The sequence below is a fragment of the Nematolebias whitei genome, chromosome 6, assembly GCF_014905685.2.
Source record: "Nematolebias whitei isolate Nwh7 chromosome 6, NemWhi1, whole genome shotgun sequence".
Classification (NCBI taxonomy): domain Eukaryota; kingdom Metazoa; phylum Chordata; class Actinopteri; order Cyprinodontiformes; family Rivulidae; genus Nematolebias; species Nematolebias whitei.
Genome location: NC_056503.1, coordinates 45688802 through 45702119, shown reverse-complemented (window position 1 = coordinate 45702119; position 13318 = coordinate 45688802). Strand labels below are relative to the sequence as shown.

At 36.1% G+C, this 13318-nt stretch overlaps 1 protein-coding gene across 1 annotated transcript in view; it reads left to right on the top strand.

Moving 5' to 3' along the window:
* Positions 1-6782, top strand: part of ostn (osteocrin) — a 23647-nt gene extending 16865 nt beyond the window's left edge. Inside the window, exons 2-3 of the mRNA XM_037677905.1 lie at positions 6354-6583; positions 6688-6782. Coding sequence (XP_037533833.1) covers positions 6354-6583; positions 6688-6775 — 318 coding nt within the window. The 3' untranslated portion in view covers positions 6776-6782. The remainder of the gene's footprint in view (positions 1-6353; positions 6584-6687) is intronic.
* The last annotated feature ends 6536 nt before the right edge of the window (positions 6783-13318 follow it).

The window sequence follows — 13318 nt, the reverse complement described above, 5'->3', positions numbered from 1 at the left end:
AAACTACACCTGGACCATAGAAACTACACTTGAACCATATAAACTACATTTGAACCATATAAACTACACCTGGACCATATAAACTACACCTGGACCATAGAAACTACACTTGAACCATATAAACTACACCTGGACCATAGAAACTACACTTGAACCATAGAAACTACACCTGGACCATAGAAACTACACCTGGACCATATAAACTACACTTGAACTATAGAAACCACATCTGGACCATAGAAACGACACATGAAACATAGAAACTATACTTGAACCGTATAAACTACACCTGGACCATATAAACTACACCTCGGCCATAAACACTACATTTGTACAATTGGACCACATCTTGACCTTGTTGTATTTAAATAAATTGAATTATATTTTAATTTATTTCTTGTTTTTATTGTGTGTGTTTGTGTCTTTATTTCTGGTTGTTCAGCGTTTATCTTCTTTCTTCAGTTTATTCTTTGATATTTATTTTAAAGTGCGGTGAAGCCAGACTCCCTCAGTTTCTCCTCTCCGTCCTTCATTTTGACCGTCGCTCTGCATCGAGTTTTCCTGTGATTTGAACCTGAACCTGCTCACAAACCGTCTGGATTCACTGACGGACTGGACCATGTTGTTGGGGAGCAGAACCCAGTGTTTATTTTAAGTCGGACTTCCAGGAGGAGCGGAGGTGTGACCGCTCCCACAGGTAATGGATCTGATGATGAAATGTTTCACAGACTGGAACAAAGGCAGAGGAGGTGATGTCATGTGAGCAGAGGCTCCTGATTGGACAGGAGAGTCCTGGGCAGCTGATATAAACTGTGAAGACTGAAGGAGAACCAGAACCAGAGAGAGAGACTCACCTCCTGACTTAAGGTATAATATCAATAAATCAAACTCTTTAAAATTAGCTAAACTTTAAATTATTGCTTTGGTGTGTGTATGGTGAGTTTGGTGTTTTATTGTTTTGTCTATATTTAAATTCAGCTCATATGGTAATGTTTGTTTTTCTACATATTTGTTTAATTTTTACAAAAATCTGTAAACATTAAATTAAATTTACTATTGCTAAATTGTTAAATTTTACGTCAAGAAGTTTTTTAATAACCAGTTTAACAAAATCTTATCTGATCATCAAAACTGCACTGAACCCAAACTCACCTGTTGGCTAAAACAAAGTATTAAAGTTTATTTTCTGTCGAGTTCAGTTTGATGCAGAAAAAAGTTAAAATGTCTGAATCCTGCAGGGAAGCGTGCACAAACTTTTGTGCATCATCAGGAATGTGTTTGAACCTGACGATCTTTCTTTGCATGTTTGCAGGGAACAGTCTGTGTTTTAGTGTGTGTGTGTGTGTGTGTGTGTGTGTGTGTGTGCGTGCATGTGTTTGTGTGGTTCAAAAGGCGTTTATTTGCAGGAATGGAAAATGCTAAAATTAGAAGATGTTGCTGGACAATAAGTTTGGATCGTCAGCTAAAAGTGTCGCGCTGCAAGCGTATGTCCCTGAATGTGTGTGTGTCTGTGTGTCTGTGTGTGTGTCTGTGTGTGTGCACGCTTGTTTTAAATCATCACTGAAACATTCTATAGAAAAGAATTAATAATTTCCTGAATTTGAGTCATTTCTCCGATCTGTTTTCGATTCAAAATATTAAAGGTTTGTGTCGAGGATGACTCAGCGACCACCAAACCAATTTTCAGCTCATCTGAAGCTGACCGAGTTACAGCGTTCTTCTGTTGGCTGAACTCAGTTGGCTGTGGTGGTCATCTTGAACATACCGACTCCAACGGTTGTTCATCCAATGAAGAATTTTATAAATTAATTCAATCATGCATTTTTTCAAGATATTTTGGTAACAGACTAACGCACATGTACAGAAAATTACATGATCCCCCTCCTTTCATGGCAGCAAGAAAGAGATATTTTACTTTCAATTGTGAAATAATTTGCAGGTATATTTAGGTAAAATAGTTTCTAATTGCACATATATATATATATATATATATATATATATATATATATATATAGCTGCTGAGAAAAATGTTCCACTCTAAATATCTAAATAAAGTTTTAAAATGTAGAAACATCTTGTTTAAATATTTAGTTTAAGAACTAAACAGGTGCTCTGCAAGAAGGCTTTGCATTGTTTTTCTGTTGGCTCTTCTCTTCTGCATGGGGCACCACCGACAGGAAACGTATGAAATATTTGTAATTGTTTTATGATGGATGTCGTTCCTGGCCCAACCTGGGCTCAAGCATGCAGTCTTGTGAGACTGCAGTACTAACCGCCGATCTACCTTAGCACCCTGCAGGATGGCTATAACTTTATCAGTAATAATTATCTATAATTTATTCATGCTTTAAAGATGTTTTGTGCATTTATTGTTTTAGTAATTTGATTTTTATCATTTCATGTTCTGCCAAACAACTTGTAATCATCTGTGGTTTTATATTCATCAAATGATTGTGTGTGATACATTCCCAATATAAAAATAAATTCCTAACAATAAAACTAATTCATTTATTTAGATTTAACTTTCACCGAGCTATGTTTTGTTAGGATGTGACTAGTTTGACTTGTTGAGTTTTGCATAATTAACGACAGACTGGAAATTGTTTAAATGTCTTCTGTTTTTACTGACTTGTTGTTTCAGATTCAATTCTGCAGCGTGCAGATGTTAGTCCTACTGGTGTCCATTTTTTTGCTGCAGTGCAGTGTCCGTGGAGTCCATCAGAACCCGGATCAGGTAAGACAAACATAAACATTAAAACCTGAGCCTGGTTGTCAAATAAGCTTTTGAAATTATACAAAAGAATTTATTTAGCCTAAGATCACAAATACATAAACACAGAGAAAAATTTGTTGTAGCACGAACATTGTCCCACTATGGGGCACCAATTACTGTGACATCCATCCATTATCTTCCACTTATTCTGAAGTTGGGTTGCGGGGCCGAGACATCTCTTTCCACAGTCACCTCTTTCAGCTCTTCTGGGAGGCCCCCCAAGGTGTTTCCAGGCCATCCGAGAGATGTAGTGTCTCCAGCGTGTCCTGGGTCTTCGGGGTCTCTTCCCAGTTGGACATGACCAAAGCATCTCCCTAGGGAGGAGCCCAGGCAGGAAGCATCCTTACTAGATGCCCAAACCACCTCATATGGCTCCATTTGATGTGGAGGAGCAGCGGTTCTAGTCCAAGTCTCTCCTGGATAACTGAACTTCTCACCCTATCTCTAATGAAGAGTCCAGCTACCCTACAGAGGAAACTCGTTTCAACCATCTATATCCACAATCTCATTCTTTCAGTCACTACCCAGAGTTTTTGACCACAGGTGAGGGTAGGAACGTAGATTGACCAGTAAACAGAGAGATTTGCCTTACAGCTCAGCTTCCTCTTCACCACAATGGACCAAAACAGAGTCTGAAATACTGCAGACGCTGCACCAATCCATCTGTCAATCTCATGCACCATTCTTTCCTCACTCATGAACAAAACCCTGTGATATTTGAGCTCCTCCACTTGAGGCAGAACCTCACCCTCGACCTGAAGACAGCCATCCATCCTTTTGTAATTGAGGACCATGGCCTCAGATTTAGAGGTGCTGATTCTCATCCCAGCTGCTTCTCACTTGGCTGCGAACCGCTCCAGTGTGCACTGGAGATCATGGCATGATGATGCCAACAGGATGACATCATCCACAAACAGCAGAGATGGAATCCTGAGGCCACCAAACTGGAATCCCCCACCCCCAGCCCTGGTGGAGTCCAACTCCCACCCTGTAGGGATCCAACTTACTACTGGCAATACGAACCAAACACTCACACCACTTGTATAAGGACCAAATAGCCTGTAGCAACAGGGCCCCAATCCCATACTCACTGAGCACCCCCTCCCCCCACACCCACACATTTTACCTCGAGGAACACCGTCAAAAGCCTTCACCAAGTCCACAAAACACATAGACTGGATGAGCAAACATCCATGACCATCGAGGACCCTAGTGAGAGTAAAGAGCTGATCCAGTGTTCCATGACCAGAACGGAACCCGCATTGTTCCTCCTGGATCTGAGGGTTGACCAGTGATCGGACTTGCTTCTCTAGTATCCCTGAATAGACCTTACCAGGGAGGCTAAGGAGAGTTTGCCCCATAATTGGAGCACACCCTCAGGTCCATAACAAGCAAAAATAAACAAAATCTGAATATTTTAAATACTGTAGTTTGTGTGTGTGTGTGTGTGTGCGTGCGTGCGTGCGTGCGTGTGTGTGTGTATGTGAATAACATCTGTTCAGATGTAGTTACATTTCCTATAATTATCTGATAGACTAAAAATCTTGCTGAGATTGATGACTTTCCTTTATCATGATATACAGCACAGAAACATATTACACACCCAATACTATGATTTTGGGTCTAGAAATTGGATTTTTATTCATAGAATTTTAAAAAGTCACCAGAGTACAAATAAGTATTTTTTAAGATATTTTAACAGTGAAATTTAGCTAATTCTGCAGAAATGTCGTTACAGTGTGAAGATGTCACAAAAACTGAAGTGTCCTCTTAAAGCAGAATATTCTCAGTGTTTCTTTTTTCAATAAAGATCTCGCAAAAAAAACAAAAATATTATCTTGTTGTAGAAATGTCCTCCCAGTGAGAGGATGTCTTCATTGGGAAGTATAGTAACATTGTCCCCACAAATAACAGGTCCCCACAAACCACAGGTCCCCACAAACGACCCCATAAATCACAGGTCCCCACAAATGACCCTACAAACCAGAGGTCCCCACAAATGACCACACAAACCAGAGGTCCCCACAAATGACCACACAAACCAGAGGTCCCCATAAATGACCCTACAAACCAGAGGTCCCCACAAATGACCCCGCAAACCACAGGTCCCCACAAATGGCCCCATAAACCACAAGTCCCCACAAATGACCCCACAAGCCGTAGGTCCCCACAAATGACCCCAAAAACCACAAGACCCCACAAATGACCCCACAAGCCACAGGTCCCCACAAATGACCCCACAAACCACAGGACCCCAAAAATGACCCCACAAGTCGCAGGCCCCCACAAATGACCCGATAAACCACAAGTCCCTACAAATGACCCCACCCACAAACCAGAGGTCCCCATAAATGACCCTACAAACCAGAGGTCCCCACAAATGACCCACAAACCACAGGTCCCCCCAAATGACCCCACAAACCAGAGGTCCCCACAAATGATCCCATAAACCACAGGTCCCCACAAGTGACAAAAATCTTTAAGCAGACATATGGAGACTAAATCATAAAAATAAATGTCCTCATAATTACAAAACTTTCCGTGAACTTTAGTTTTTTCTTTGTAAAATTGTCTGCAGTCCTGGGCTGGTGTAACTCCTGAAGGATCAGCGGCTCACATCATCCTAAGGGCCAAAACAAACGGCCCCTGCCTCAGGTGCCTCATGCTGACATTAGATCATGTGATTCAGCTCTGATCTGTTTTCTCTTTAGTCTAGAAGAAACTTGATCTCTCTGAGTATTCAGAGACAGAAGCGAACAGGAAGTAAGGATCTGCTTGCAGTTGGGCCCCCGAAGTGAAGGCCGATTCACACCCAGTCTACCCAATAAATAAAAACACATCCTGAGGTGGAGACAGAGCAGTGTGGTGCCTCAGCAGCTGAAGCTGATGAGGTTTTATAGATGATTTGATAGAAAATCTAAGATATTGTAAAGAATTTATTTCTACGTCTTCATCAGCAAATTATGAAAAAAGAAAAAACCACAACATTTTAAATCATGATATGTTCTAAAAGACAAACTGGTTTACATTCAGTATAACTATCCCACTCAACTTTAATTCCAACAAATATGTAGCATTCACATATTTTCTGCCCATTTATACCACAGTTATTTTTGTTCCAAGTACAAAGACGTTTCCCATTTTAATTTCAGCTAAATTAATAAACATATTTCATCATGTTGTTTTAATTTTTTTTCTTAATCAAAGTTTAATGGTTTAAAACCCTCCTTTAAAGTCTACTCTTTTTTTTTTTTTTACTCCAGTATATAGCCACATCCATTTTAAGGTTTATTCAGAATGTTGCATCAAATAATTTAATCTCACGTTAATGATCATTCTATCCAAAACAAGGACATTTCCTCGTTTTTCTAGCATTTAGTTTTATCCGATCCCAATTTATTCAATGCATGTTTTGGTTTCTGTATATAGACCTTTTCACAAAAAAAGTTTGTTAAAATTTATAAAGTTAATTAATTCAGTTTTATTTCACTAACTCACAACAAAAGTTGCCTCAACATTTTTCAGAGTCAAAGATATAAATCAATGTTATCTGAAAATAAACCTTATCCTTGTGTTCCAGCATATAGACCGGTCCATGTGGAGGTCTCTGGTGGCTCTCCGGCACCATCCTGGAGAGGTGAAGGCGGGGGTGGCGCTAACGATGAAGCTGCTCCGGATGGATGACCTGACGAAGATGGAGAATAATGTCATGGAGCTAAAACCAAAACGGAGCTTCCCAGGTAACAACGGTCCTCTGGACCGGCTGTCAAGCAGCTCCATGGAGGCCAGGCAGGGCAGGAAGAAGCAGAGGTAGAACTTACCTGTCACACCCATATCTATGGTCACACCTGTCTCAGGTGAAACTAACACTGTTGCACTGACTTGCCTTAAACCCAACTTTATTGTGTTTACAGTAAAGTTGCGGAGTTGCCACGGCGACGAGACAAGCCACCACCTATGGACAGAATTGGAAGAAGTCGTCTACCAACTACTCGAGGATAGGCCACGCCCCTCACAAAGAGCTCACTCCTCTCAGGAATGTCCCCTCTGGACAGGTGAGGAGCTGCCTGTCGGTCTCATCTATAAAAAAAATATTGAAAATTTAAGATGCTGAAATGTCTCTTTATCCTCAGTGGATATCACCTGATGAGCCACGCCTACCGTCACATGGCCTGGACACGCCCACCCCTTCAAAATTGATTTGTGGTGCATTTGAGTGCAGCTCAGAAAATTAATCAACCAGGAACCAAAACATGTCTTAAAAAAAAATCTTACATCTGAAGAAGCCTCACTTGAAATTCACAAACAAAAAATATTATAAAATAAATGTAAAGTACAGCTTTCATACTTTAAAATGACAAATTTTAATTATTTAGATGACGAAGTTACTTAAACTGAAACCTGGAGCTCTATAATGAGATCAGCATCCAAGCGCCTTGTTTATTTCAATTTAAACTTGCTTTAATGTTTCTGCAAAAAATGTAACAATGTTGCTTATTAAATGATAGTTTTGTGCTCCCTGAACATAAATAAAATAAATTGAAAAAAAAATTAAGGTAAAAACAAGATAATAATCACAAAGTTTGTTGACTCTGGGAACAATTTAGCATCATTTGTACATTTTAATCAATCAAGAAAAAAATGATTTTATGGATTGGCACACCTAATGTTTAAAAATACATTTCAATTAATTCCTAAACTTCATAATCATTTTTTCTTTTTCTCTATTTTTTTGGATCTATTTTTTTCTTTTCAGTGAAATTTGTTTAATTCTCATATCTTTTTATTTTTAATTTTTATTTTTTATCTAAAATTAATAAGTAAATTATCAAAGTAACTGGAATAAATATTAAAAATTTGGAGCATTTTGAAAAATATTTTTTTAAATATGAAAACATTAGAAACATTGGGATTTATTGGAAAAATTATCTTTAACATGAATCCTAAAATAAAATCCAACAGAAATAAGTTTTGTTGCTCAATTCCACTTGATAAACTTTTTATTTTGCTGTGAAAATGAATTACAAACGTGAAATTACTTTTTACTGCTTCCCCTGATTATGACACTGCTGACCGGAGGCGTTGGTCGCCTCGACTGAACGACAGATTATTGTTTCCTCTTTGCAGTTTTTCTCATCAAGGCAGTAAAAAATGTTTCCATGACAATAAACAAAAAAGAAACTGTCACAATGACACAAAAGTTTAAAATCTGTCAGATTTTCTTCCCGTCACACCATCTTTAAACCAAATTATTTTACTTTAATCTCCAAAATCTAGTTTATATGTTTTTAATGGTAGAAATTGGGCAGCTAAAATTGTTTTTTTATATAGTCCTATTTTAAGTTTTAGGATTTTCAAAAGTTATTGAAGAATTTTAATTAAATTTTCATTTAAATTTTCATTTTTACATTTGTTTACATGACTTGACCTTATTTAATATTTATAAAATGAGATAAAACAACAATTATACAAAAAATATTGTTGAAATGTATGCTGTTTCGCATTAGAAAAATAAAATCACAACAGGGTGTATGTTACCCACTAGTTCTGAATAGTGCTCTTCTTTTGACAGTCGTCCAAACTGGTGGCTAAATTGAGTTTCCAATTAATTAAAAACAAAAAAGTTTTCAAAAATGTTTCCATTAAGTTGTAAACTATTTAGAAATAGAAAGTTTCAATGACTTCTTCTTACGCGATCCCAAGTTTTTAATTGAGAGCAGTGTTGGGCACAGTTCTATTATTTAATTACAGCTATTAGTGGAAATAATTGTTCTTTTAGCAGGTGAGCGTTTCGCCATCTTCAGGAACCGTTAGCTGATTTCGGCTACTCCATATTGCCAATTTACGTCCACTAACAAAATCCACAAACTTTTTTTTTTTTTAACTTTATTTAACCTTAACAATACAAAACAAAAAGTACCAATCCTTACAATCGAAAGTTACAAAAGGTGATTCATAACATAAAAGAAATAAAGAAGGATAAAAAAAAAGGCATTATATGAGGAAATTGAAATTAACCAAGAAACTAAGAAATTTGTCTGCATTTTTTCCTTTTACATATTTTAAAGATTTTGCATATTTAGCTCATTCTTCCAGTGGTTCACATTAAGTTTACATTTGAAAAAACGACATTTATGAACATAATGTTTAGCTAATACAACCAAATTATTGATGGCATATTCATTATTTCCAATCTTATTAATTAACCCAAACTTGATTTCTTTTAAAGTTATAGCTGAATCCCTTTGGATTGGATCCACATTTTAAAATCAAGCCCAAATTGCTGAACTCTCATGCGATCAAAGAAAAGATGTTCCAGGTTCTCACTCTGTCTCACAGAAAACACAACTCCCAGTGTCCATTTTAAATTTTGTCCTTAGTAGGATAAATTCTATTTAAGATTTTAAATTGAATTTCTTTGGCTTTAGGAAGAACGGGAAATTATATAACATGAGTTCTGATCTTTTTGATGTCTTCTCTACTAAAGTCCTTCAGAATATGTTCTCTCCTAGTGAAGTTAGAAGAGAAGTGCTGCAGTAGTTTGTTTCTCAAACATTTATTGTTACATTGATAGACAGAGAAAACAACTCCATCAATCCAGAGTTGTTTCAGACCAGGGGAAATATCAGAGAATATAATATCTTGTCTCACCACAGCCCTGAGAGAAACTGGAATAGCCTTTAAAATTTGGTTATATTTAATCTCATCACAAAGGATCTGAAATGTTTTACAGAACTCCTCATATTGTAAAATGTTTCCTTCGTTGTCCATAAAATGGGCCACGGCCCACACGTCTTTAGAACACCATTCCTCAATAAATATAGATTTTTTTTATTAATCAGAATGTATTTATTGTTCCACACTGGTGTGTTGTGTGAAACTATGGCTGAAAACGAGTTTCCAGTAAAGAAGAACCTGTTCATGAAAATCTGAAAGTTTCACCGGCAATCTGCTAAACTCAAAATCACATTGTAAGAGAAAATTAAGTCCCCCTGTCTTATTAAATACCAAATTGGGCATATATGACCAAATTGAGAGATTATTATTTAGCAAAAATTTTAGCCATTTAAGTTTTAAGGTACCGTTCATAATTTCAAAGTCATTTCAAAGGCATTCCCTCCACCGTCTTCGTAGGTTTTAATCAGGTCATCTTTACGTATAAAGTGATTTTTTTCTCCTCCAAATGTAATTACAATTTAAAGTGTTAATAGCCTTTATCATCTTGGTTGATATAGGAAGGGAATAAGCTGGATAAATAAATCTGGAGAGACTGTCCATTAAAATCCTACCAAAAATTGAAACGTCCCTCTCTGACCATTTATTTAGAATCAACGTACATTTGTCAATATCATTCCAAATATTCACCTTATCAGAAACCATTTTATCCTTTGTTATCACTACTCCCAAGTATTTTACCTCTTTTTTAACATTTATGTTACATAGTGATGGCGTCGGCTGGTCCTTCAGGGAAAACAGCTCACATTTATTAATGTTTAATTCAAGCCCAGAGGCTTTAGAAAACAGATTTATGTGCTAAAAGAATTTGATCTTCATTTCTCAAGAAAAGGGTTGTATCATCAGCCAGTTGATTTATTATTATTTGCTTGCCCATTACATCAAGTCCAGTTATTCCACTGTTTTTAATTAGGATGGATCTCTGCAACCATTATGAATAACATGGGTGAGCGTACACAGCCCTGATGGATTCCTCTATTAATATTGAATCTGTTACAGGGTTACTCGGCTGTTTATGCTTTTATACAGCATCTTAATTAAATCCCTGAATTTTTCTCCAAATCCTAAATGAGTAAGTGTTTCAAAGATAAACCCACTAAACATTAGACGTCGAATGGATCGGCTTCCGTACACGTGATGAGACATGATGGTCGACGCAGCTTCAACTGGAAGATGAAGACATGTCGTTAGCAGTTTGACGAGCTATTTTTATTGGTCAGCGGAGTTAGCAAAGATAATCTTTTGGTTAACAAGTGTCCACCACAGAGTTTATCAACTCAGACCTGTTACTTTTGTTTTTTATTATCTGAACATCTTCACTCGTTATGGACAATTTGGGCTCGTTACTTGCTCCGTATGCACCAATGAAACCCTGAAAATAAAACTTTGATGTGGAAAGTTTGACCTGATGTTGCTGCAGTAAAATGTCTGCAAGAAAACTGGACTTCCTGTTTGTTGTTCTTCCTCTTTGAAAATAAAACTTTATCAAAACAAGCATGGTAATTCACAACACAGTGTAATTGTATAGAGGGATAGCAGAGGCAGATTTAGATATGAACATCAAAAGCAAAACTGATTTAAATAAAATAAGGTAAAATAAAAATCTACAATAAGGGGTTTTATATATATATATATATATATATATATATATATATATATATATATATAGGATTATGATCAGAATGCATTAGTGGGCAACTCCATTAACATTTCATACAGCTACATGCGTTACATACTGTTTGTAAGATGACTTTTTTTTTTATATAAACTTTATTTCAACCAGACAATATTACAAAAATCTTCCAATCCAAAGAAGCATCAAAACACAATTAAAAGATACCTAACTATCACAGACCCGATCAAACTAGACCTCACAGTTCTTAACTAACTATAAATGCAACTATATCAACAAATATACAAAAATAACTTCAAGTTTAAATAGCAGAGGATCTGAAACATTAAACAAAGAAATACAATACAAAGAGAAAAGGAATAAACAACAAAGGGATTTGATTATAGGATAAAATTAAATTTATGCAGAAGAGTTTTTGTTCTTAGAAGTTTTTTATTGTTAAAATTAAGCTTTTCAATAGAGGCGATATATATTTTTAGGTCAGTTTCTTTAAAATTATTAAATGAGGGTATTTTTTCATCCCACTTCATTTTGTGTATATAATATTTTGCTATGATTATAATTAGATTTATTATAAATAGTTCGTCTGAAGAAAAGAATGAATTATTAAAGATGAGCAATATTTGCATTTTTGATAACACGATGTACTTTTTAATTTTTTCAGTAAGCAGTTTTTGTATTTCAGACCAGAATATTGTGAAAACAATCTACAAATAGATGTTCGATAGTTTCGCCTTCACTCTGGCAAAAACAGCAGCTTTTGTTGACATTTGGGGAGAAACGGCCAATGTAGTCTTTAACTGGATAATATCTATGTAAAATTTTAAATATAAATTCTTTAATTCTATTAGATAAAATATATTTATAGGACAAGAAAATTTCACTCCATAGTTTATTGCGTAAGTAGCCCCATCTTATTTATGGGAGTAGAGAAAGTAACTGAGATCTGATAAACCTGTTATTAAAATGTTTATGCATTTTATTAGTACCTTCAATAGAAACTGCATCATAAAAGTATAATTTGTCTGGTTTGTGCTAGTGCATGTAAGTTATGAGGAATAGAATTAATGACCAAATCAAATTCTTTTTGAGAAATATCAATATCATTAATGTTAATAAAATTCTCTTAAGTATACCATTCACCATTAATGTCAACTGCTTTATCAAATACTTTTGTTAGTCCAATTATGTAAGTATAATGATATGTTCTTATATAAAATATAAGCATTATTCCATTTGATGCAGTTATGAGGAGAGTAATTATGTTTATATAGCAGAGTCCAACATAAGAGTCTGTTGATGGAACTTAGCCAACTTGATTTTAAGTTTTCCAACTAAGACCTGCTTGTACAAGGACTTCCTGTTCGCAGCAGGTTGCACTTCTTGCTTGTAAAAGGACTTCCTGTTCGTAGCAAGTTGCACTTCCTGCTTGTACAAGGACTTCCTTTTCGCAGCAGGTTGCACTTCCTGCTTGTAAAAGGACTTCCTGTTCGCTGCAGGTTGCACTTCCTAAAATCATCTTGTTCACTGAACTTATGAAGTTTTTCTTATCAGTTTTAATTTCAATAACAACAATCAGATTTATCTGTTCTCTGCATTTTTGTTTTTAAACCTTTGGAATAAAATAATTTACCAGCAGTTAAGCTTTAACAAGATACGAGATCCGCACAGAGTCACCTTATCGGATGATTTCTAAATAAGCTAACAGCTGGCGTGAGCTAATGTTAGCAGTTTGATACAGGGCTGCTCCACAGAACATTACGAGTGTGGAACAAAAATAAACAGTCTGTGTTTTAAAAACAGTCTGTTTGGTGTAAAAAATAACAAGTCCAGTTCAGGTTTGAACAATCTGCAGGTTTTGAAGAAGCTGTTGGATTAAAATAAAATAATCAGCCATTTACCGAGCTGTCAAATTAAAAAACTAACTTCAGTGTTATGGCTTTGAGCAAAAGGATGACAAAGCTAACCGCTCGCAAAAGCTAAAGACATGAGAACTAGACACCTAGCTAAATGTAGCTGTAAACAAAGCTATCTTTATTAGCATTGTTTTTATTAGCTTAAACAAAAATAAACGACCAGAATCCGTTATCGGTAATGCTAGCTCCAGTTAGCAGCACAGATACAGCTCAACGCTAAAGCTAACGCTAACAGAAGAAGCAGACGGGGATCGTTTGAGT